We start from the raw sequence: 26,614 nt of genomic DNA, 5'->3' as shown, positions 1-26,614 counted from the left end.
AGTAGATGTATACGTCATACACAGCACACAGTAGATGTATATGTCATACACAGTGTACAGTAGATACATGGCATACAGTAGGCGTATACATCATACACAGCATATAGTAGGTGTACGCGTCATACACAGCACACAGTAGATATATACGTCATACACAGCATACAGCAGGTGTATGCATCATACACAGCACACAGTAGATGTATACATCATACACAGCATACAGTAAGTGTATACGTCATATGCAGCATACAGGTGTATACACCACACACAGCACACAGTAGATGTATACATCATACACAGCATACAGTAAGTGTATACGTCATACAGAGCACACAGTAGATGTATACGTCATATGCAGCATACAGGTGTATACACCATACACAGCACACAGTAGATGTACACGCCATAAACAGTATATGTCATACACAGCACACAGATGTATACGTCGTACACAGCATACAGTATATGTCATACACAGCATACAGTAGGTGTATATGTCATACACAGCACACAGTAGATGTATACATCACACAGCACACAGTAGATGCATATGTCATACACAGCATACAGGGGTATACATCATACACAGCATACAGTAGGTGTATCCATCATACACGGCACACAGTAGATGTATATGTCATAGACAGCACACAGTAGGTGTACACGTCATAGCACACAGTAGATGTTCACGTCATACACAGCACACAGTAGGTGTACACGTCATACACAGCACACAGTCGGTGTATACGTCATACACAGCACACAGGTGTATACGTCATCCACAGCACACAGGTGTATACGTCATACACAGCACACAGTAGGTGTATATGTCATACACGGCACACAGTAGATGTATACGTCATTCACAGCATACAGTATATGTCTGTCACATACAGCATACAGTAGATGTGTATACATCATAGCACAAAGTAGATGTGTATACATCATACAGTGTACAGTAGATGTACATGTCATACATAGCGTACAGTAGATGTGTATCATACACAGCATACAGTAGGTGTACAAGTCAAACACAGTGTACAGTAGATGTACACATCATACACAGCACAGTAGATGTGTATACATCACACACAGCATACGGATACGTACACGTCATACACAGCATACAGTAGGTGTACAAGTCAAACAGTGTACAGTAGATGTACACGTCAAACAGTGTACAGTAGATGTACACGTCATATACAGCACATAGTAGATGTGTACACGTCATACACAGCATACAGGAGATGTATATGTCACACAGAGCATACAGGAGATGTATATGTCACACAGAGCATACAGGAGATGTATATGTCACACAGAGCATACAGTAGATGTACGCGTCATACATAGCACACAGTAGGTGTATAGGTCATACACAGCACACAGTAGGTGTATACATCATATATAGCATAATGCAGCTAACTCCCTTCTGCTTCCTCTCTGCAGCCAACTAAGGCTCTCCTCTATTGACAAGATGCTAGGATAGCATTTTAAAACAACAATGTTGTAATTTATATTCAGTCTATACTGTGTTTGGTTCTCCACTCTTGCCTATCTGTGTTTGGTTCTCCACTGTTGTTGTGGGCCTCTGAGTCGATTCCAACTCAGTGACCCTGTAGGACAGAATCAATCGCCCCATAGGGTTTCCTAGGCTGTCATCTTTACCAGAGTGAACTGCCAGGTCTTTTCTGCAGGTTCGCAACTAGGCAGCAATACATCCCCATCCCCCCCACTTTGTCCTTGTTCGTTGTAGCTCTTGTTGTGACGACCAGGAAGGCTACTGGTATATAGTCCAATGAGAGCCAGAGATGCTATACATACCCTGCAACTCGAGGGGCTCTCTTAAATGAAGAACCTGCCACTCTAAATGCCAAGAGTGTCTTTCTCAGAGAAACACTGCTAGGTGATGATGGTGGGAACCACGTCTTTATATTTTTATTCCTCTAGCATCTACGCTCAGTGCTTTACACTTTTTATTATGTCTATCAAAATAATACCTAATTAAAAAAAATTGTAATAGTATAACTTTTTTAAAGCTGTAAGCTAACTGGATACATAACACAGTATAAATTTTGAGATAAATTATTCAGAATTTTATTAACATCACTCTGGTATAATGTTTGTCAGTGAAAAGTAAAACTACTTTTAACATTTTCCGTACAACTGTAATTATAGATGATAAAACTAGCTCCATCATTCAATCTTAAGAAGTTTAAAAGATACACAGCCGTAGGAAAATAATTGAGAAAGCAAAATCAGCATCTGAGCTTTAAAATTAAAGTTTTACAGAAAGTTTGAACATTTATTCACATTGTTGAAAATCAATGACTTATTCCTAAAGTGGAGGAAATACAAAGATAGCACTTCCAAGAACATTCAGATATCTGAAGAAAATTGCAAAATACATTACTGATTTAAAAATAAGAGGTTGGTCTAACATATATTACCCAGCACCATTACTTTTTCTGTGAAAACAACCAAAACTAAACAAATGAAATGCATGGTGATTTATTTTTTGCCGATTTTGACAGATGATCCTTTGATGTTGAGTTTGTCCACAAAGGCGTTTGATCTTTTTCCACTCTCAATGGCTGGACTTTGGCGAGGTTTCTCCCTGGGGAATACACATGTGAACATTAATACTGTCCACAAACGGTCAGTGTTTATACTGTAAATCAATACAAACATGTTTAAAACCACTGCAACTTAAGGTAACTCAATCGCTCTGAAAAACATAAGGCAGACAGTTTCACTGTCTCAAATATTTAGGAGAGCAGGAGATGTTTACCGGAGCTAGATTGAACTATTTACGGTTTAGGCCACACTGTCCAACACGATAGCCGCTAGTCGCATTATTACATTTAAATTAATTAAAATAAAATAAAAAAATTCAGTTCCTCGGTTGCACCAGCCACATTTCAAGTGGGAATCAAAATAGCCACATACGGCCAGTAGGTACTTTAGCGGGCAGCATAGAGTCATAACATTTTCACATTGCCGAAAGTTCTATTGGCCATCACTGGTTTAGAGAAAATGCCACTGTGAAGGCCACAGATTTACATGTTGTCCATAAAGAACATGCTTTCTCCAACTGAGACCCAGATTTCACATTCAAATTTAACACTTAGGTTTTAATCAGTAAACGTGTCCACGTGAGACAAGTATCATCTAAAATTAATACGGGGCAAGTTTTCAAGTTCATTCTGTAGAAAATGCAGGGGAAGGGCCTCTAAATTTTTAAAGAAGTATTTTAAAAGAAAGGATGCTAGCACTTAAACTCTGCCGAAGGCTTCGGATTGACTTGATACCCACTTGTCCATGGCTACCGCTGGCTCTGTGAAGCCTTCCACCTTCTGCAGCAATCCTCCACTCTCTTACGGCCTAGAACAGATTTCTGTTTTAAGGCTTGGTGAGGCCTCTCTTTCGAGTGTAATTTCAACAGGAATTAGGTATTACTTTCAACTTTTTCCCCAGAGAACCAAATTAGACTGTAAATCTCCAGAATATGTACCAAATGTGTAATGTGGTTTCACGACATTTATTTTGCACAGATACTCCAAAAAAGGCTAAACTTCTCTCAAAGTTATTCCAAAATATCTAACACACACGAATCATGGCATTTCCCATATTCCACATACCACTACATATTCTACAAGTGTCTAAAAATCCATTTAACATTAAATGCTGAATTTTGACATGTTAGGGAAGTTGTTGAGCCTTCTAAATACTCCCAACCCCTTTATTACTTCTCTAGACATGACTATCTTTATCTGGTGTGAAACGTATGCCTTTAAAAAAAAATGCCTTTACGTACATCCAAATTAAAACCTCTTTCACAAGAATAATTCTATTATAGTATATAACTTTTCCTGAGGAGGACTTTGGCTCCTGACTATCCTCTGAGTCATAGTTTAGTAGTTATTAATCCTACAGTTCTAAAATATTGTTTTTAGATACAAATTTAAATTTTTGTGTAACATTCAGATTTAATGCAAAATTATTGTTATCTTTCGCAAAAGATACTGTGGATACAGCTTGGATGTTCGTCAAAACTTCTTGCTAACAGAAGTTAAAATTACCTAACTTTTCCTCTAATTCTTCTTAAAACGAACCAGTATTTTACAAATAATCTTTACCTTCTTTTAAGTTCTCGGGACCCTGAATTCTCGGGACCAGCACCTGGCATCCTGGCGTTTTCTAGATGATGCCATCTTCCGCCTGGTTTGTGCTTCAAAACCTCATTTTGCCACTCGTCATCAAACGCGTGAGCATCACCTACGTCCAACGTCAAAACCAAGTCAGCAGGTACCAAGGTGTTAACTGTCAGTAACTGTCTTGGTCCCACACACCTCATTCTACGCTGGTGCTCCCCTCAGCCTGATCTCAAGATAAAGGCAGGAAGCTATGGATGATCTGGTTTTATTATCTGATTTGTTCACTCACCTGCCTGAATATCACATTATTCTACCCAATGGACCCCTTGACCCAATCACACTGGCCTATAAGTCTCTATTTCTGGGTAATCCCACAGCGACCACACTGTCCCTGAGTACTTGGACTCTGACACTCCGCCTGCAGCTAACACTTCTATTGACCTCCTCGTCTTCCTGTCTAACTTGGCCTCACAACTCTGCTGTCAATCTCCTAAGACAGGCTTTTCAACTTAACTGTCACCTTTTGTTGTTATGAAGTGGGTAATCTGACTTCCCAAACACCACCAATACATAGGGGATCACACCCGTTCTTTCAGGCTGCCTTTAGAACAATGTGTTCCTTCAATCATTTTTCTTTCACATGTTAATTACTGGCAAGTACTCTATATATTGAAATATGATAAAATTAAAGGTTAAGATTTTAAAAAGGTTAAGATGTTGTGATTTCTATAAAAATTTTTATCAAACTCCAACCTTAAGAGAATTTCATTTTCTAAAATGATAAAAGTAATTTTAACCCTTTACCACGATAAATACTGCTATTCAAAGTATTTTTTGAAAGGGGATGAATATAATTTAAAGACTCTAATGGATGCTGAAAAGCCATAAATGCCTTGAGACTGAATATAAAACTCTAGAAAATGGATAGATTTACTAATGCTACGTACAGGATATACCATACAGCAGAAATCTATACAGAATGATTTAAATAAATTATTCCTATTTATGATAAACTTTCAGGTAACCATTAAAAATCATGTTAAAAAATAGCATCACAGGTAATTGTTTACAACTATAATTAAAAAAATAAAAGTGAGTTAAAATAAGCACATCATACAACTATAAAATCCTAATTCTGAAAAAAGTATGTGCTTATATGTATAATATAGAAAAACTTTTAAGAAAAAATATACTAAAACAGTTTTTTTGGGTTGAGATTACAGATGATTTTTATTTTCTTCTTTATACTTTTTCAAATGTACTTCCTTAATAATCAGGAGAAATATTTAAAAACCCAATTTGCCTACTGATAGCTTTACTAAATAAACATCCTAAGGATTGTATTTTCCAAATATAAAATAAGGAAAATAAATGATACCCTACCATTGCTAAAATTCACTATAAAAAAGATTTATTATGCAATGAGGAAACCACAATTTTATTTCTCTGAGAAAGTGTTCCCTATACATATTATGTTCCCTATACATATTATGTATAGGGAACATTTTATTAAATATTTCTACAAAAAAAATGCTAATCGAGTTCTACAAGCAAAGCTGTGATCTGGAAAGGAAGCAACGCGCTTCTGTAACGACTTACTTTCACTCATGTTGATGAACTCCTGATTGACCTCCTCATCACCAGTCTTCTTGTTCTTTGACTTTTTAATGACATGAGCTCGATCACGGATATGATGACCAACAGCCATTTTCTCTAACCCACTGTCAGAATCTCTCAAAGTTCTCCTGGTTTCCTTTATCTGTAAATGTAAAGCAAATAAAAATTATTTAGTTGTAATTTAAATAATACATAGAATGGATTTAATTCTAAACTCTTCAGGGCCTGTTTACTTAGAGAATTAGGGCCATGGATCTACTATGGACCTACAAGATCATCTATAGATCCACCACCAACGTGCAGTAAAACTGTGGTAATGTGTCTCTGATATTTCCTGAATGCCCTAAAAATTAAAATTTCTAGGAAAACGGAATCAATACAATTTAACCTTTGTCCAATCTGTAATCAAATATTAAAACAAAGAATAACTTAATTACAGAAAACTTAGTGCTTTCAGCACTGTCCTTGCCCATGTAACAGACAGAAGCTCACGCTGGCACTCCCACAAGTAAGAGCAACTAATTCTTCAACAGTCTTGCTGACTGACTTGAACCTCATGGCTCCCACCTATCAACTCTTTGAGAGTATTGCTAAGATGTTTATGATAGCCAAAGACTAACATATTTGTTGTGGGACATAAGAAAAAACATATTTGTTGTGGGACATAGAAAATTATATTCTGTTTACATTTAAGATTTTATATCACTTATAGAAGCCTTCGTGGTATAGTGGTTAAGCACTCAGCTGCTACCCAAAAGGTCAGCAGTTCAAATCCACCAGCTGCTCCTTGGTGACCCTATAGGACAGTTCTACTCTGTCCTACGGGGTCATTATAAGTTGGCATTGACTCGATGGCAACGGATTTGGTTTGGTTTTTGTATGGCAGGAGCATCATTAAAAGGTACATATCTATATGGAAGAACTAAAAAATGAATGATTTCATACCCATCAGATTGGCAAACCTAAATCTTGGTAGTATAAGGACTAATGAGGATGTGGAGAGATGCGACCTCTCATACCACAGTTGGTGGGCGCCAACTCTTCCAATCACTGTGGACAGTAATGTGGTAATTTCTAGCTAAACATGAAGGTACACACACCCTACAACCCAGTAATACCACTCCTGGACTCTAGGGAAACTCACACGTTTGCACAAGGAGGCATATAAGGATGTATTTGTGAAAAACTGAAAATACCTAGTTATCTATCAACAGGAAAATGGATCAAACATTGTGATATGTTCATATATTGGAATACTATATAGAAGTTAAAATAAAGAAGCCAGGGCTACGCACATCAACTTGAATAAATCTCAGAAGGATATTACTGAGCAAAGGCAAGGGCAGAAGACACGTAGTGAAATATAACACCAGTTATATTAAGCTTTGAAACCTACAAAACAATCTGTTGTTTATGAGTCATACATATTTAACAAAATCAAATACACATGAGAACGAGAAACTCCAGATAGAGGAAAGTGGTTTTCTTTGAGAAGACAGTGAGGGAGGGAAAAGGGGCTGAGGAGGAGAGCGCTAGAAGCTTTAGCCGTGTCTGTAATGTTAACAAAACAGAGAGAAAAATATTATGATTTGTTTCAACAGGGACATAAGAATATGGGTGTCCTCTACATCCTTTTTGTATGCTTGAATTATTTCATGATTTTAAGAATTCATTTACTTCAAATATAAACTAAAAGGCATTTATTTCATGAAGCCAAGACTTCTTTTAGCATCTACTTACCTTGTCAGCATGTAAAGGTAATAAACGTAATTAGATATTTATGTGAAAAAAGGCTCACAGGGAGAGGGGGAGACAAAAACGCCATAAACTAAGTAAATACAGTTAAGTTTTTATGTTTTTCAGTGACATGTGTCTCCACTCCCCCAACCCCCCTCCCCATGCACACACCACCAGGTCAAATTTTTGTGACTGAAATTTGATCTGGGTGATCTCTCACTGCACAAATGTACAAAACTCTAAGAGTTCTTAGGGAATACTCACTCCTCCTGGAGCCCTACGAGTCTGAGTGGAGGCCTGGAAAACCTTTGGTGGTTCATCTCCTACTTTGGAATAGGTCATAACTGAGGAAGAACAAAATGAATGTCCGTTTGGATCCACTGAAAGCTGACCCTAGAGATAAATGCATTATTGTCAATTCAGAGTCTAGTCAAATATGAAGAATTAATGTCAGAAGGATTCAATTAAGTAACAAACTTAGCTAGGAGTCCGGCTAAGGATAGATTCTGTCAGTATGGCGTATTGAAATGGCAACCTAGGGAGCTCCTAGCCTCTCTCCATTCTCAGCAGCAATCCCCACTCTCCTTGTGGGGAGTACCAGCAGGTGATTTACCCGGAGAGCAAGTCTGCGGCTTCGTTTAGGTTTAAACACAAACGGTGTGCCTGAGACCTGTGACGCTTTCAGTCAGCGGCTGACCTTGTGAGCAGTTCAGCAACATGGAGCCAAGACGCTTCACACCCTCGGTGGATACCAGATTACTACATGACTAAATCATTAATAACGCCCTGCGTTTGGACGTTCTGACAGGAGCCACAGAATCCAAATCAACGAGTACAGTGACGCGGTACCTCTTCAGACAAAGTCACATTAGTGCTGCCTCTGATGTTAACACTGTCAGTGGGAAAGTACTAGTATTAGCAGTAGCTTATCAACGTCTGGGTTGTATGGATCTAATCTGGTACATAAATATCCTTCCTGAAATGTCTAAGTTTTTAGAGTATTTTTTAAACATCAAACTTAATTCCATATAGATGCTACAAATCCTTTCATTTTAAGCAGGCAGGTTATAAATAAAAAGTAGTTTCTGAAATCAGTATTTCTGAAGTACAATGATTAGTATTTTTGAAATACGAACTAAAATAGAAAATATTAGCTGTGTAAATAGAATGATTATTTTTTCATGAAACTTTTGTGTCAGGTATATTTATTTATAAAGTATACAGTATTTATGTACTGAGTAATGATACTAAGTATATTTTTTTAACCACTGTGGACCATGGTTAAAAAAAGTTTCAAGCCACTATAATATAGGGTATTAATAGAGGAAAACAACATTCTCATCAATTTATTTTTGGTACTTACAAAGTTTCTTTGCATTTCCTGCATACTGTTTCGCATATTTAACATCATTCGGTCCATCGCCTGAAAAGGGCTGACATCTGTACACTACAGGATATTAGGAAGTATGTTATTAGCTACAAGTACAACACAAAAGAAACAAATCAATCCCAAAACAGAGCCAAAATTTTCCCCCCAGATTCATGCTGTGGGATCTCATGCAGCAATCAACCAGGCAAATATAATTTAAAGACTAAAAATAAATCAGAACACACACAAAAGCCCAAATAGCCAGCATATCAATGATTATGCAGTTACTATAAATAAATACCCCAAACCAAACCCACTGCTGTCAGGTGAATTCCAACTCATAGTGACCCTACAGGACAGAGCAGAACTGCCTCTAGGGTTTCCAAGGCTGTAAACTTTTACGGAAGCAACCTTTCGGTTAGCAGCCAAGCACTTTAACCACCAGGGCTCCTTAAATAAATAAATAGATACACTAAATGATGTATTCTGGTCTGGGACAGTTCTAGCATAAAAGAGTCTTCAAGTTTTTCATCCTTCCCTCTCAATACCCCAGCACACAAAGATCACATTGGCACCTCCACCAGTACTGCACGGTTGATAGAAGCTGTCCCTTGAGCAGCCAGCCCTCTTCTCATCACAGCAGGGTCCGGGCAGCAGGGGCCAATCCACTCTCCTAATAGGTCTTCAGTTGGCCACCTACCACCACAGGCTCAGTGGGGCACCCCCTCGAGGCATTAAACACGCTCCTCCACAAGAACAGCCAAGGCTGCCTCTAGAACAGTGGTTCTCAACCACGAACAATTTTGACCCCTAGAGGACATCTGGCAACAACTATACAAATAAACCATGGACTGCCAGAGGAACGAACAAATCAGTCTTAGAAGAAATACAGCCAGGATGCTCCTTAGAAGCAAGAATGTCGAGACTTCAGCTTGCTTACTTTGGACACATGATCAGGAAAGATCAATCACAAGAAAAGGACATCATGTTTGGTAAAGCAGAGGGCCAGTGAAAATGAGGAAAACCCTCAATGGGATGGACTGACACGATAGCCACAGCAATGGACTCAAACACGCCAACAACCGTGAAGACGCTGCAGGACCAGGCAACGTTTCATTCTGTTATACGTAAGGCTGCCATGAATCAGAGCCAGCTCAGTGGCATCTAACAATGTGTAAATTTTGGGTTGTCGTAACTGGGGTTTGGAGGGATACTACTGGTATCCAGTGACTTATCGAGTCCAGGGATGCTGCTAAACATCCTGCAACGCACAGGACAGCCCCTCACAACAAAAAATTATCTGACACGACAACTAAGAACCCAAGAGACAGAAAGGGCCACATGAACCAGAGACCTACATTATCCTGAGACCAGAAGAACTAGTTGGTGCCCGGCCACAATCGATGTCTGTCCTGTCAGGGAGCACAACAGACAACTCCTGAGGGAGCAGGAGACCAATGGGATACAGACCCCAAATTCTCATTAAAAGACCACACCTAATGGTATGATTGCGACTAGAGGAATCCCAGAGACAATGCTCCCCAGAACTTCTGATGGCACAGGACAGGAACCATCCCCGAAGACAAATCATCAGGCATGAAAAGGACTGGTCAGTGGCGGGGAGAGAGATACTGATGAAGAGTAAGCTAATTAAATCAGGTGGACACGGGAGAGTGTGTTGGCAACTCTTGACTGGAGCGGGGATGGGAAGATAGAGAGAGAGGGAAGATGGCAAAATTGGCACGAAACGAGAGACTGTAAGGGCTGACTCAATAGGGGGAGAGCAAGTGGGAGAAGGGAGTAAGATGTATGTAAACCTACATGTGACAGACTGATTAGAATGGTAAATGTTCACTTGAAGCTTAATAAAAATTAAAAAAAAAAAAAAATTATCTGGTCCACAATGTCAGTAGTGCCAAGGTCAAGAAACCCTGCTCTAGAATTGTCTGCTATCGATTTCAGGTTTTATCACTGGGATGCCCACCAGAAAACAAAAGTAACGCACATCATAGCGTGTCATCCAACGCACTGGCTCTCATTATAAAACAGAGCGCGTCATCTGGTAAAAGGAGCTCCACTGCCCAGAGAAGGCTCTTCTCATCCCGTAACGCACCTGCCTCAATAAGGAGTTCTTCAGCTCCTATGGAGTTTCTTTTGCAGTGTGCCAAGCTGGGTGCTCAATACAAAATTATCAAAGGCCTGTTTGTCTCCCTGCTTTCTCTTGGGTTTTTACTGCCAGTAACAATGGAGAATAGGAGGGAAATCCAGCTCTCTCTTCAGAGGATACTTACTATACTAGGGAACAACAAAGGTACATTTAGGAGATACAGATATATTTTGGGGTATGCAGAGCAGAATTAATCTACATTTTAGAGATTCAACACAATTCAGGAAATATTCTGAATATTTTGTTTTAACTTGGTTGAGGATCAGAGCCTCAGAGACATAGCCATTCTAGCCATAGTCTTTGTGACTTCCACACAGTGATGCGGTGGGACCATGCGAAGAAGGTGTATGGAACCCTAATGAGGTGTGGTGGTTGGTGTTGTGTGTTGGCTTGTCTAGGCCATGATTCCCAGTATTATGTGGCTGTCCTCCACTTTGTGATCTGATGTAATTATCCTCCATTTTATGTGTTGTAAATCCTAACATCTATATGTTAATAAGCAAGGATTAGTGTGGGGTATATCTTTTTTTTTTTTGTAGATGATATGATTGTTTACTATGAAAAACCCAAGCAAATTAAATGTGGCTGGATGCAAGTTAAATATTAAAAGTGGGGTATATCTTGAGTTACAGCCTTGTAGGAGGGTGTGGCTCAAGTTCCACCCTTACTCAAGTCACACCATTCCCTGGGGTGTGGCCTGCATCCAATGTATATATGTGGGTGTTCTGGTGGGGCTCTCTCTCTGCATCTGGATCCTGCATCCTGCTTGCCATCGTCTGGCCTCTGGTTCTTGGGACTTGAGCCAGTGGCCTGCCACCTGACCTGTTGATTCTGGGATTCATCAGCTTCCACAGGCCCATGGGCCAGCAGCCTCTCACCTGACCTGATTCACCAGCCTTTGCAGCCCTGTGAGCCATCAGCCTATCTTCTGACCTGCCAATTTGGGTTCATCAGCTCCTGTGGCCACGTGAGTCAGGAGAAGCCTATGCCTGACCCACAGAGTTGGGACTTGCCAGGCTCCACAACCATGTGAGCCATTTTGTTGATAATGGTTCATGAGTTCTGTGAGATGTTGCAGCAAATTATGGAACCCAAAGATGGGAGGGAGAGTACTGAGGAGAGGAGTAGTTGATATTAGAGGCGATGGAGTGGGACAGCAATATGGAACGGTTGGACGTTTGGTACATCTTTAACCTCAGCCTCATAGGAACCAGCTCTGTGCTGATCCTTATAAAAGAAATTATTCACTTAAGACACAAGAGATGGAAAGGCCAGCTCGAGGAAAGAAAACAGGATGATTAAAAGATTGGACACTTGAGTATATTCTGTCCTTTTCTTTTTTCATGGTCAAACTGGCCAAAAAGCCTTATCTGCCCTTGCTCTGGGGTGGCCCAACACCTTGCAGTGACAAAAAGTGGGGGTACAAATTGAAGCTGAGATTTCAATGGGATCTCAGGCCTTCAGAAACTTTGTACACGTGCTCTTCTCTGTGCTGAGCGCATTTTCTCCTGACTCAGCTTTGTCCCTTCTCATTATTTAAATATCACCTTCTTAGAAAGGCCTTCTCTGACCAACCTACCTAAACTAAACCCTACCTCACCACCTCTGCCTCTATATCATTACCCTGCTTCATCTCCTTCAGACTACTCTATCTGAAATTATTTTGTTTATGTGTGTCTTCCCCCTCTACAATCGCCGTGAGGGCAGGGCTATCTTCTCTATCTTACTCACTTACACAATAATTCCTGGCACAGAGAAACCAGAAACCAAACCCATTGCCATTGAAGCAATTCCGTCTCATAGCCAGAGAAGGGGCTCCATAAATAATTGCTGAATGAATGAACAAATTATCTCTAGCTCAAACCATATATCCAACTGTTTACCACAGATGCCTCAAAGCAAAATAGCCAAAAGTGAAGCGACTGTTTTGACCACGCACCTCGTATCTGCATCAATGCCCTGTCCCTTAGCTTCGCAGCATTCTCATCTACCTGATTCTTCACACCAGAAAAATGGAAGTTATACTTACATTTGCTCTCTTACAACCTAAGCAATAATCAAGTTCTACCCATCCACCTCTTCAGCTCTCTCATTGAGATAATTTCTCTTTATTACCATTGCCATTACCCAAGTAGAAGCTATTACTAATACTTAATGCTTCAAGCTAATGCTTACTTTGTGCTTCTTCCTCTCTGCAGCCACAGTGATCTTTTCAAAACGAAAATTGGACTCTAGTACTACATTTTCACAAAATCTATCAACTGCTTCTCCTGCTGTTAAGATAATGTCCACATTCGTGACTAGGGCCTAAAGAAGTCCCTGGTTATCTCTCCTGCTTTATCTCCAACTCGCACTCTAGGGCCAAGTAATCCGAAAAGTCTGCTGAGCTCCCTAACCTCCAGGTCTTTGCTGTTCTCCTTCCATCCTCTGCTTTCCCTGGCTAACTCCTGTTTATCCCCAAGGTTTGGGATGCTTTCCCTGACTGACCTCCACCGCTGACCTGTCTCTTCCTAAATGTCTGGGTTAAGTGCTCTTTTCTATGTTTGCTCCTACCAGTGCTGAACTTCCTGGCCATTTTACTGATAATTCTGGGTTATAACTGCTTTTTTCCTTCATCATTTGTCTCCCTAAAATGTGGCTGAGAAGAACAAAAGTTACATGTCAAACTTTAGGGAGACAAATGGTTCTGGCGCAGCACAAAAAAATCAAAAAGAAACTTTATCGTGAGTGCTTAGACACATCCACAGCAAATGTCCCTAATTCATGCTATTCTCCTCCACTCCTCAGAAAACGGAATCAAAGCCCAAAGACACATGGGTGGGAGAAAAGCTGGCTGCCGAGCAGTCACACTTGTGCATGGGCAAGGAAAAATAACACGTACAAGTTGGCAGAATTTGAGAGAAAACAACGAATCTGGGCTTTGTTGTGCTCATTCATCTACAATCTGATAGTTGTCTACCTTTTGGGGAATCATCGTAAGCATGAGAGTCAAATACAATAACAGGAATTCCTTTGGTAAATCAAGTGAGTATTCACCTAATAAAATCTACTTTTTCCTTTTGAAGGCTTACGTATATTAGATATGACCTACCTTCAGAAAACATGTCTAAACAGTCTAAAATAAATTTAATACATGGTGCAGAGGTTCTCAAATACTAAAAAGACATTATGGAAGTCAGTGACACTTCATGCCAATCCAGTCAGCTTAAGTTAATAAAAAAAAAAAAAAAAAATTTTTTTTAAGTTAATAATGAATGAATAAATAAATATTTGTCAGCAAATACTGCCAAAATGGTTTCTCATGATACGAACCAGGCCAACAAAACTGCCAAAAGGCACAAGAGAATTACTCATTGCCTAAAAAATAAAAAAAAACCCAATTAATTTTGGTTAAGATATTTATTTCATAATACCTGAAAAAGAAAGAAATGCAGTACATAGTCACAGAGCTCAGGGCTAACAAAACTACAGAACCCTTTTAGTCAAATAGAACTCAACATATATTTTTTAGATTATCTGCTTATAATTCATTGTAGAGCCTGACAAGAAGAAAAGAGATTTCTGCAGGCAAATAGGAAGCCCACATATCACTTTTAAATATGACTAGTATTTATTAAAGACAGCTGAAAGAAAAAGTATTTGCTATGGATTAAGATAAATATTTCTCCAAGGAAATACAAAGTTCATACGAAAATTAATTAAAACATAAAGGTACAATAAGATTAAATCATCTTTCCTTTGCTCAACTATCCCATATTTTTAGATCAATTAATCTTATCTGAACTTATTACAAAGAAAAATTTTATCATTAATAAAATTTCAAAAGATTACTAGAGATACCAGATATAAATTTAATGAATGCCTCCTAAAAACTTAACTTAGACTTCAGAAACGTCCATATACATAGTTTTAAAAATATTTATTCTTTGACAGGCAAAACAAGGTTAAGTGTAATAGGTAGAATAATAAAAATTAATAATTCACAAATTATATTCCTCAACAGGTACAGATAAATAAAAATAAAATTTTATACAGACACTTAGAAATTAAAAACTTTCACTACTTGCAGATTTTATATGTTGAAAATAAAATTTGAATTCCGGGGCAAAAAGTATATAAAAAGTTTTACCATCATTCACTGATAATTTTCTCCCTGTGTGTAATTTATGTTGAAAGAGACTGTGTGTTTATGTTAAGTTGTATAATATATACTGCATGATACACACTCACAACGGATACCTGGAACAGTAATTCCCGGATGCACTTAAGAAGATATACAAGAGCCACCAATAAAATGCCTATTTCTATTTCTTTTTACTAAAAAAGAAGGAAGAAAGGAAGAACAGACTTTAGATTGACTCTTGTACCATCACTCAGTCTAAATGTTAGATCCTGAGTTATAAGATACCTCATTAAATAAATTAATGTATTAAATTATCTAGTTTTTAACAAAACTAGTCCTCACAAAATGGACAAGTGGTTTAAAATATTCCCATAAAGAAATCAGGTACTAAAGAAAATGGTGATAATGCAAACGTAAGAAAATGACATAGCTGATACTTCTCCTTTTAGTACGAGTTTTTCTTTCTTTTTTTCTTTACCTCATAATGTGGCTGACAAAGACAACTATCCAGAAATTGGCAAAAAATAAAGAAAAAATTAAGATGGCTATTTGAAATATGGATTTTCATCTACTATGCTTAAAAATACACTATGAGAAATTATCAGATAATAGGACTGTTTTATAACCATCATGATAATTGGTGATTTTTTTCTTCTACAACATTTAAGATAAAAGCAAAGATGTCATTTTGATGGCTAACAGGTGCTGACCCAAGCCACAGTCTTTTCAATCACCTCATACGTGAAACCTGGACAATAAAAAAGGAAGCCCAAAGAAGAATAGATGTGTTCAAACTGTGGCATAAGCGAAGAATATTAAATGTATCATGGACTGCCATAAGCGAAGAATATTAAATGTATCATGGACTGCCAGGAGAACGAACAGATCAGTCTTAGAAGAAATATAACCAGAATCTCCTCAGAAGCAAAGACGGTGAAGCTTCCTGTGTTTTACACAAATAACACGTGCCTTCTACATTTGTCTGCCAACTGCCCACACTCCCCACAAGATATTTTTGTAACTAGACTATTTGCATAGAAATATGGTACTTTGGACACATCAGGAAAGACCAATTGCTAAAACAGAACACCATGTTTGGCAGAGAGCCAACAAAATCAAGGGACACCCTCAGTGAGATGGACAGACACCACAGCACGACAACGGATTCAAACAGTATGAGGAGGACAGAGGGCCGGGCAGCGTCCTGTTGTGCTGCATGCATGGCTGCCCTGAGTCAAAGCCAATGCAACGGCAACAATACCAGTATTATTTAAGAACATCGAATACCAAGAAGTTGCTAACATAATAGTAAATAATTCAATGAGATAATTAGACTTTCAGTTCTAAGACGAAGCTCATTAAAAAAAAAAAATCAGTATAATTCAAGTTAAGGTACCCCCAATTCATAACAGATGAAATCTGGTGCTTGTTTCTTGAGAAACAGTGATACGACATAGTAATGTATTAAACGCTTTGAAGATGACTAGGTACAGAAAAGTGATTGAATTGTTTTTAATAATACGTAAATATATCTTTACATAACAGCAACCACAACAAATATATCTTTAGAGGTCTCGCTTTAAGAATTCCGTTTGTATTTTGCTTGTCTATGGAGTGCTTATTTATTTATTTTAACCTTTTGTTGTTGTTGTTGTTGTTAGGTGCAGTCCAGTCCGGTCCTACTCATAGTAACCCTACGTAAAACAGAACGAAACACTGCTGGTCCTGTGCCGTCCTCACAATCTTTGCTGTGTTTAAGCCCATCATTGCAGCCGCTGTGTTAATCCATCTCGTTGAAAGTCTTCCGCTTTTTTGCTGACCCTCTACGCTACCAAGCATGATGTCCTTCTCCAGGGACTGGTCCCTCCTGGTAACATGATAAAAGTATGTGAGATGAAGTCTCACCATTCTTGCTTCCAAGGAGTGTTCAGCTGTGATTCTTCCAAGACAGATTTGTTTGTTCTGGCAGTCCATGGTATAGTCAATATTCTTCACCAACACCATAATTCCAAGGCATCAATTCATCTTCGGCCTTCCTTATTCATTATCCAGCTTTCACATGCATATAACCAAAAAAGCCCATTGTCATCCAGTCAATTCCAACTCATAGGGACCCTACAGGACAGAGAAGAACTGCCCTATAGGGTTTCCAAGGAACAGCTGGTGGATTTGAACTTTTTGGTTAGCAGTCATAGCTTTTAACCACTGGGCAACCAGGGCTCTCCTCACATGCATATGAGGAGACTGAAAATACCATGGCTTGGGTCAGGCATGCCTCAGTCCTCGAGGTGTGTATTTGCTTTTTAATAAACAGGTCTTTTGCAGCAAATTTGCCCAGTGCAATGCATTGTTTGATTTCTTCACTGCTGCTTCCATGGGAGTTCAACTGTGGATCCAAGTAAAATGAAGTCCTTGACAACCTCAATATTTTCTTCATTTATCATATGTTTTTTTTTGGTCCAGTTGTGAGGATTTTTGTTTTCTTTACGTTGAGGTGCAATCCATACTGGAGGCTGTAATCTCTGATTTTCATCAGCAAGTAAGGTTGTGTCATCTGCATAATGCCGGTTGTTCACGAGTCTTTCTCCAATCCTGATGCTGCATTCTTCTTCATATAGTCCCAGCTTCTCAGGTTATTTGCTCAGCATACAGACAAAGTATGATAAAAGGATACAATCTTGATGCACACCTTTCCTGACTTTAATCCACGCAGTATCACCTTGTTCTGTTCTAATGACTGCCTCTTGGTCTATGTACCGGTTCTGAATGAACACGATTAAGTGTTCTGGGATTCCCGTTCTTTGCAATGTTATCCATAATTTATGACAAACACAGTTGAATGCCTTTGCATATTCAACGGTTAAGCATTGGGCTGCTAACCAAAAAGGTCGGCAGTTCAAATCCACCAGCCGCTCCTTGGAAACCCTGTGAGGCAGTTCTACTGTGTCCCATAGGGTTGCTATGAGTTGGAATTGACTCGACAGCAATGAGTTTGGTTATTTAGGTTTAAACATCTTTCTGGTATTCTCTGCTTTCGGCCATGACCCATCTGACATCAGCAATGATACTCCTCACTCCACGTCCTCTTCTGAATCTGGCTTGAACTTCTGGCAGTTCTCTGCTGATGTACTGCTGCAGCCACTTCTCAATGATTATCAGCGTAATTTTACTTATGAATGGTATCAATGATTTTATTCGATGATTTCTGCATTCTATTGGATTACCTTTCTTTGGAACGGGCACAAACATGGATCTCTTCCAGGTGGTTGGCCAGGGAGCTGTCTTCGACACTCCTTGGCATAGACAAGTGAGCACTTCCAGTGCTGCATCCAATTGTTGAAACATCTCAACTGGTATTTCACCAATCCCTGGAGGTTTCTTTTTCACCAACGCCTTCAGTGTAGCTTGCACGTCTTCCTTCAGTACCACTGGTTCTTGGTCACACAGCTCCTGAAATGGCTGAATGTCAACCACTTCTTTTTGGTACAGTGACTCTGAGTATTCCTTCCATCTTCTTTTGATGCTTTCTGCATCATTCAATATTTTACCCGTAGAATCCTTCAGTATTGTAATTTGAGGCCTGAATTATTTCTTTTGTTCCTTCTGCTTGAGAAACCTTGGGGGAGGGAATCACTTTACACCAAAATAGCTTACCACATAATGGCTCACTGCTTAATCAAAATCTTTATTGTAACACTTATTGGTTACGAAAACAGAGACAACTTAGTGTAAATCTTTATTAAAAGTTAGAACAGACTAGGACAGAACTAGCATGCTCAAAAAGCCTGTTGTTTTCTTGGCTCCGTGTTTTTTCACATTTACCATCAGCAGCCCTTTTCATTTTCTGCGGTCTGTTGCTCATTTTTTTTTTTTTGTATATGTGCATTTATCGATATAAATTGACCTCTGAGCACTGCTTTTGCTGTGTCCCAGAGGTTTTGATAGGAAGTGTTTTCATTCTCGTTCCATTCTATGAATTTCTTTATTCCCTCCTTAATGTCTTCTATAACCCAGTCTTTTTTCAGCAGGGTATTGTTCAGTTTCCAAGTATTTGATTTCTTTTCCCTAATTTTTCTGTTATTGATTTCCACTTTTATGGCCTTATGGTCTGAGAAGATGCTTTGTAATATTTCGATGTTTTGGATTCTGCAAAGGTTTGTTTTATGACCTAATATGTGGTGTATTCTAGAGAATGTTCCATGTGCGCTAGAAAAAAAGGTATATTTTGCAGCAGTTGGGTGGAGAGTTCTGTATAAGTCAATGAGGTCAAGTTGGTTGATTGTAGCAATTAGGTCTTCTGTGTCTCTATTGAGCTTCTTACTGGATGTCCTATCCTTCTCCGAAAGTGGTGTGTTGAAGTCTCCTACTATAATTGTGGAGGTGTCTATCTCACTTTTCAATTCTGTTAAAATTTGATTTATGTATTTTGCAGCCCTGTCATTGGGTGCATAAATATTTAAAATGGTTATATCTTCCTGGTCAGTTGTCCCTTTTATCATTATGTAGTGTCCTTCTTTATCCTTTGTGGTGGATTTAAGTCTAAAGTCTATTTTGTCAGAAATTAATATTGCTACTCCTTTTTTGCTTATTGTTTGCTTGAAATATTTTTTTCCATCCTTTGAGTTTTAGTTTGTTTGTGTCTCCAAGTCTAAGGTGTGTCTCTTGTAGGCAGCATATAGACGGATCGTGTTTCTTTATCCAGTCCATGACTCTCTGTCTCTTTATTGGTGCGTTTAGTCCATTTACATTCAGCGTAATTATAGATAAGTATGCGTTTAGTGCTGTCATTTTGATGCCTTTTTATGTGTGTTGTTGACAATTTCATTTTTCCACTTACTTTTTTGTGCTGAGACGTTTTTCTTTGTAAATTGTGAGATCCTCATTTTCATAGTATTTGACTTTATGTTTGCTGAGTCGTTATGTTTTTCTTGGTTTTTATTTTGAGTTATGGAGTTGTTATACCTCTTTGTGGTTACCTTAATATTTACCCCTATTTTTCTAAGAAAAAACCTAACTTGTATTGTCCTATATCGCCTTGTATCCCTCTCCATACGCTGTTGCTCATTTTTGTTTTCCATGTTCATCCCCAGTTATAAAACACTGACTGTTAGAAAAGTCAGGTTGAAATAGAGAGGTTTTTTTCATTTGTCTTTGTTTTCTTTTAATTAACCGACTGACTGACTTTTGTTTACCTGTAAGTTGTTCAGAGATAGATATTCACTTGCCAAATGTATTATACCCTGGGGGAAATAAGAAGAATCACATCTCACCAGTGCAAATTAGACAGTATAAATTATAAAATTACAGGAAAAAAAACAGAAACAAGTTTTGGCTAAAAGAGAGAATGAGTTCCTTTGAAAATCTGCTGTAACAGGATGAAACTCTGTATTTTAAAAAATTATTGCTTCTCTTCAGCTGCCCAACAACAATCCTCAGTGGTCTTGACTGGCAAAGGGATTTTTAGTTTGAACAAAACAAAACAAAAATGCTTTAGTGTTGGCTTCATAAAGATAGCTGCTACATTATAATACAGTAAAGAGAAATGTATACTACTTTATATTTTAGGGGTGAGAGGCAAGTAAATGTTACCAAGCAGTATTTATTATTTTAAAAACTGCTAAATTTATATATTCAATGTTTGTTAAAATGGTTGATACAGTAAAAATACATTTCCTTTTATTTAGTAGGTAGATCAATACTGCAGGTTTTCTTATAAAACGTTTAAAGAGATGACTATTAAGTAAGAACTAAGATGACAAGTTCACATACCTGCCTGTTCTTGTTGCCATCAAGTCATCTCCAGCTCAGGGCAACCTTAGGTGTAAGAGAACAAAATGCTGCCCAGTCCTGTGCCATCTTCATGATCCTTGATATGTCTGAGTTCACTGTGGGAGCTATGGTGTCGATTTGTCTCACTGAGGGTTTCCGTCATCTTCCTTGGCCCTCTACCTTACCAAATATCTCTCTTTCTAGTAATTGGTCTTTCCTGAGCACTAAAGATTAGTGCTCTTTTTTTTTAGCACTGGTTAAAAAAAGCTAAAAGCTTTGGAGTCTAATTGAATGTCTATAGTCATGCTGTCCACTAAAGTAGCCACTAGCCACATGTGACTATTTATAAATAAATTTAAAGTAATTAAAAACTCAGTTCCTCAGTAGTACTAGCCACATTTCAAGCACTCTGCAGCCATATGTGGCTAGTGTTTACTGTGCTGAACAAAGCAAATTTAGAACACATCCATCATCCTGAAAGTGCTATTGGACAGCACCAGTCTACAGAATTAAAAACACAGCTGCTGTCGAGTTGATTCTGACTCATGGCGACCCACGAGTGTCAGGGTAGAACTGGGCTTCACAGGGTTTTCAATGACTGATTTTTCAGCAGTGGACTACCAGGTCTTCCCGGGCACCTCTGGGTAGAACTGAACCTTCAACCTTTTGACTAGCAGCTGACTGGGTTGCTTGCACCACCCAGGGACTCCCTATAGACTTTGAAAAACCATGGCCCTCAAGGTGATTCTGACTCATAATGACTCTATCAGACAGAGTAGAACTGTCCCATAGGGTTTCCAAGGCTGTAATCTTTACGGAAGCACACTGCCACATCTTTCACCTGGAGTGGCTGGTGGGCTCACACTGCCAACCTGATGGTTAGCAGCCAAGGACTTTAACCACTGCACCACCAGGGCTCCTTCTATAGACTTTGGCCTACACTAATAAATGATTCATAATCTTAGACAAAAGTTGATTATTATGGCACCTATATTGGACAAGGTAGCAACAATTCTTAGTTTTTCATTCAAATGTCAGTCGTGGCCTTCTTTTGTACTCAAGATTGTTTTCCTACTTGACTTTTCTTACTCAGTCATCACATTTGTGCAACCATATTAATTCAGCTGTGTTTTCCCCCTTATTTTCCCCCCAAATACTTGATGAAAAGCTGCTTTGGCAAGGTAAATATAATATAGTATGAGGGCAGCTAACAATGCAAATAGTTCTAAAGTATGAAATGGTAACAGACTACAGTTTCACAGAAATTTATCTATTTGGTCATATGTCTTATTCTAGGTCTTGTTAAACATTGAGGTATTTTAAGCACAAATGCTATGGAAAGAAACGTTTACTTCTGCTTCCCATGGATGGCCAGCAGAGTTGCAGCTTATACGTATAGACACTTTTAGTAAGAACTTCTCAGCTGAATTATGAATAGGCCTCCTTTCTGTGTTACAAGTAAGGGATAAAATCATCATTTCTTGGTTCTTCCACCAAGAAGAGTAGCCCATTTATGTGCAGACACATAAAGAGCTATATACACCCACTCCTCCTCTACTGACTGCCTTGTTTAGGTGACACTTTGCTTTCAGAACCATCGTGAAAAATCTACTATTTAACTATTTTGTGATTAATGACGTACATCTGGCAGTAAGGAATGCCAAGTGCTCTCCTGTGGCTCAGTGAGCTCTGCTGTGTACCCCTCTGGTAACTGCAGGCATAATAAACTTACTTTTCGTGCTGTCCCTGATCTTTCCCCATTCACCCCTGATCTGCAATCCTACACATGTTCCCCAAAGGCCAAGACACCTCTGCTGGTGCAAGCAGTCACGGGTTAAAACTGTCGTCTGTCTCTGACAGCTCCATTTTGCCAATTCCCCACTTCCGAGTTGCTGGCAGTTGCTGGGGGACACAATTTTGCCTAGTACCAGCTGTCACTTGCCACTGGCTGTGGTGCCTGGAGCCGGCTCCAGAGAGGTGACCCGGCAGATTCAAGCTCCATCTCCACAGCACAATCATGGCCGTTGCTGTGGCTGCTTTGGCCTGAGTCCTGGTCAGGAATGTGAACATGCTGCTTGGGCGTTATATATTAATATATATGAAACGTAACGTGAAAACTACTTCCACTTAAATGACAAATGTAATTTTATTTATCAAACCTCTCGGAGTATTTAAAATGTTTTGCTCTATTTCAGCTCCTAATTGCAAAGAGAAAACATGAAAATGTACTTTAGGCAGGAATTTTTGAAATTCCAGCTTTGTGTGCACGGTAAAAAGAAAGATTCTGGAAGGTTCCCAATTGACCAACGCAAAGTTTACAAAGTTCCAAATACCGACATTTCAGTCGTGGAGATTCGTCTTTACAGAAATCCTGTGGATCTGCTATCCTTAAACTAGTGTTCCAGGTCTTATAAAGTAACAGAAATAAAACAGGCAAGTAGAAAAACAGTTAAGATGTATACACATATATATATACACATACACACATACAGACGTATATATACACATACACACAGACATATATACACGTACACACGGACACATATATACATGTATGCACACACATATATATACACGTACACACACAGACATATATATATACACATACACACATACATATTTTTTTCAGTTGAATGTGTTATAACGCCCCAGCTTTGCTGCTCAAGCTTTTGAGACCTAATTTTCTGAAGGTCCAAGGTAGCTACACAGACGATCAGAGTTGCCTAGTCCAATAAAGCATTACACTATAGCTTTGGCTGTTAAAGTAGGGGAAAAAAGGGGGTATATGGGATAGAAAAGATATTTCTTTGCCTTTTTAATTTAAGACATGAGAGGAATAAGATGAGAAATATATATATATATATATTTTTTTTTTTTTAAAGGAAAAATGATTGTTTAAGTTTGGCTTATAATACATGAGACTATGGTCCTAAAAGTTTTGGTAGCACAGTGGAATTCAAACAGCTAACAATTTATCGTTAATGGATTCAGCTATCCAACAGGCCCTTATATAATGGTCATTTCTATACCACAAGTATTAGTCATAGCCTATCATCACAGATCTATGCTGTTAACACTCGTCCTCACATCCCACAGAGTCTTCTAATTCTCCTCACACTAAAGAGCTTACGCCGAAGGAACCTTCACCATCATCATGTCTTCTGTCATCACAGATCTATGCTGTTAACACTTGTCCTCACATCCCACAGAATCTTCTAATTCTCCTCACACTAAAGAACTTACGCTGAAGGAAACTTCACCATCATCATGTCCTCTGTCATCACAGATCTATGCTGTTAACACTCGTCCTCATATCCCACAGAGTCTTCTAATTCTCCTCACAATAAAGAACTTACACTGAAGGAACCTTAACCATCGTCATGTCCTCTATCATCACAGACCTATTCTGTTAACACTCATCCTCACATCCCACAGAATCTTCTAATTCTCACACTAAAGAACTTATGCTGAAGGAAACTTCACCATCATCACGTCTGCTGTCATCACAGATCTATGCTGTTAATACTCGTCCTCACATCCCACAGAATCTTCTAATTCTCCTCACACTAAAGAACTTACGCTGAAGGAACTTCACCATCATCATGTCCTCTATCATCACAGACCTATTCTGTTAACACTCGTCCTCACATCCCACAGAGTCTTCTAATTCTCCTCACACTGAAGAACTTACACTGAAGGAACCTTCACCATCATCATGTCCTCTATCGTCACAGACCTATTCTGTTAACACTCGTCCTCATATCCCACAGAGTCTTCTAATTCTCCTCACAATAAAGAACTTACACTGAAGGAACCTTAACCATCGTCATGTCCTCTATCATCACAGACCTATTCTGTTAACACTCGTCCTCACATCCCACAGAGTCTTCTAATTCTCACACTAAAGAACTTATGCTGAAGGAAACTTCACCATCATCACGTCTGCTGTCATCACAGATCTATGCTGTTAATACTCGTCCTCACATCCCACAGAATCTTCTAATTCTCCTCACACTAAAGAACTTACGCTGAAGGAACTTCACCATCATCATGTCCTCTGTCATCACAGATCTATGCTGTTAACACTCATCCTCACACCCCACAGAATCTTCTAATTCTCCTCACACTAAAGAACTTACGCTGAAGTAACCTTCACCATCATCATGTCCACTGTCATCACAGATCTATTCTGTTAACACTCGTCCTCACATCCCACAGAGTCTTCTAATTCTCCTCACACTAAAGAATTACACTGAAGGAATCTTCACCATCATCACGTCTTCTGTCATCACAGATCTATGCTGTTAACACTCGTCCTCACATCCCACAGAGTCTTCTAATTCTCCTCACACCAAAGAACTTACGCTGAAGGAACCTTCACCATCATCATGTCCTCTGTCATCACAGATCTATGCTATTAACACTCGTCCTCACACCCCACAGAATCTTCTAATTCTCCTCACGCTAAAGAACTTACGCTGAAGTAACCTTCACCATCATCATGTCCTCTGTCATCACAGATCTATTCTGTTAATACTCGTCCTCACACCCCACAGAATCTTTTAATTCTCCTCACACTAAAGAACTTACGCTGAAGGAACCTTCACCATCATCATGTCCTCTGTCATCACAGATCTATGCTGTTAACACTCGTCCTCACATCCCACAGAATCTTCTAATTCTGCTCACAATAAAGAACTTATGCTGAAGGAACTTTCACCATCATCACGTCCTCTATGGTCACAAATCTATGTTTTTAATACTCTTCTTCACATCCCACAGAATCCTCTAATTATCTTTACGATAAAGAACTTACGCTGAAGGAATTTTCACCATCATCATGTCCTCTACGGTCACGAGCTCTTTCTCTACCATCGGAGATGCTGAACAAGTCTCTTCCAAAAGGTTCAGAAAAACTTCTCATCATCTGTCGCATACTTTCACGGTGTGCCATAAAGGAATCACTGTTGAGAATACATATAAGCACGTATGATTATGTGTTGAAATTTAAATAATGAGTTTGCAGATAAATACTACAAAGAATTATTTTGGATTAACACGCCTGTTAAAAGATGTCAGTTTAGGAGAATAGAATGATTTCATAAAGACTTGCTACCTGTAAATATATATGCAACTTAAGAAATAATGTTCTGTTATCTACTATAATTCACTGTACGGTCGCTATGAATTGGAATTGACTCAGTGGCAATGGGTTTATAATTCACTTACATATAAAAATAAAAATACACCATTATTTATTACTTACTGTATAAAAATTGTAAATACAAATAACACATCTCAGATGACTTATACCAGCACTAAAGGTATTTAGAGACCATATCAAGAATACATTTAGCACATTGAACACTAATGACCAAAGACCACACAACTTGTGGGATGACATCAAGGACATCATACATGAAGAAAGAAAAAAGTCACTAAAAAGGAAAGAAAGAAAAGACCAAAGTGGATGTCAAAAGAGACTCCGAAATTTGCTCTTGAATGTACAGTAGCTAAAGCAAATGGAAGAAATGACAAAAAGAGCTGAAGAGAAGATTTCAAAGAGTCGCTCGAGAAGACAAAGTCAAGTATCATGATGAAACATGCAAAGACCTGGAGTTATAAAACCAACAGGGAAGAATACACTAGGCATTTCTCAAGCTGAAAGAACTGAA

At 38.7% G+C, this 26,614-nt stretch overlaps 1 protein-coding gene across 4 annotated transcripts in view; it reads right to left on the bottom strand.

Moving 5' to 3' along the window:
- Positions 1-1,160: 1,160 nt before the first annotated feature.
- MLF1 (myeloid leukemia factor 1) overlaps positions 1,161-26,614 on the bottom strand; it is a 54,509-nt gene continuing 29,055 nt past the window's right edge. The window contains exons 2-8 of one of the 4 annotated variants that reach the window (XR_002787242.2): positions 25,756-25,903; positions 8,875-8,958; positions 7,776-7,904; positions 5,757-5,916; positions 4,140-4,278; positions 3,316-3,384; positions 2,503-2,617 (exon numbers count right to left, since the gene is read on the bottom strand). Coding sequence is in view for 3 of the 4 variants with exons in the window: in XM_064275649.1 (XP_064131719.1) it covers positions 2,487-2,613; positions 4,140-4,278; positions 5,757-5,916; positions 7,776-7,904; positions 8,875-8,958; positions 25,756-25,903 (787 nt within the window). In the remaining variant the exon portion in view is untranslated. Of the gene's footprint in view, positions 2,618-3,315; positions 3,385-4,139; positions 4,279-5,756; positions 5,917-7,775; positions 7,905-8,874; positions 8,959-25,755; positions 25,904-26,614 lie in introns of all 4 variants that reach the window. The other 3 variants (XM_064275649.1, XM_010595929.3, XM_023555358.2) reach the window with 3 other exon arrangements.

This window comes from Loxodonta africana, chromosome 23 (assembly GCF_030014295.1).
Source record: "Loxodonta africana isolate mLoxAfr1 chromosome 23, mLoxAfr1.hap2, whole genome shotgun sequence".
NCBI lineage: Eukaryota > Metazoa > Chordata > Mammalia > Proboscidea > Elephantidae > Loxodonta > Loxodonta africana.
This window is presented reverse-complemented; position numbering and strand designations above follow the sequence as displayed.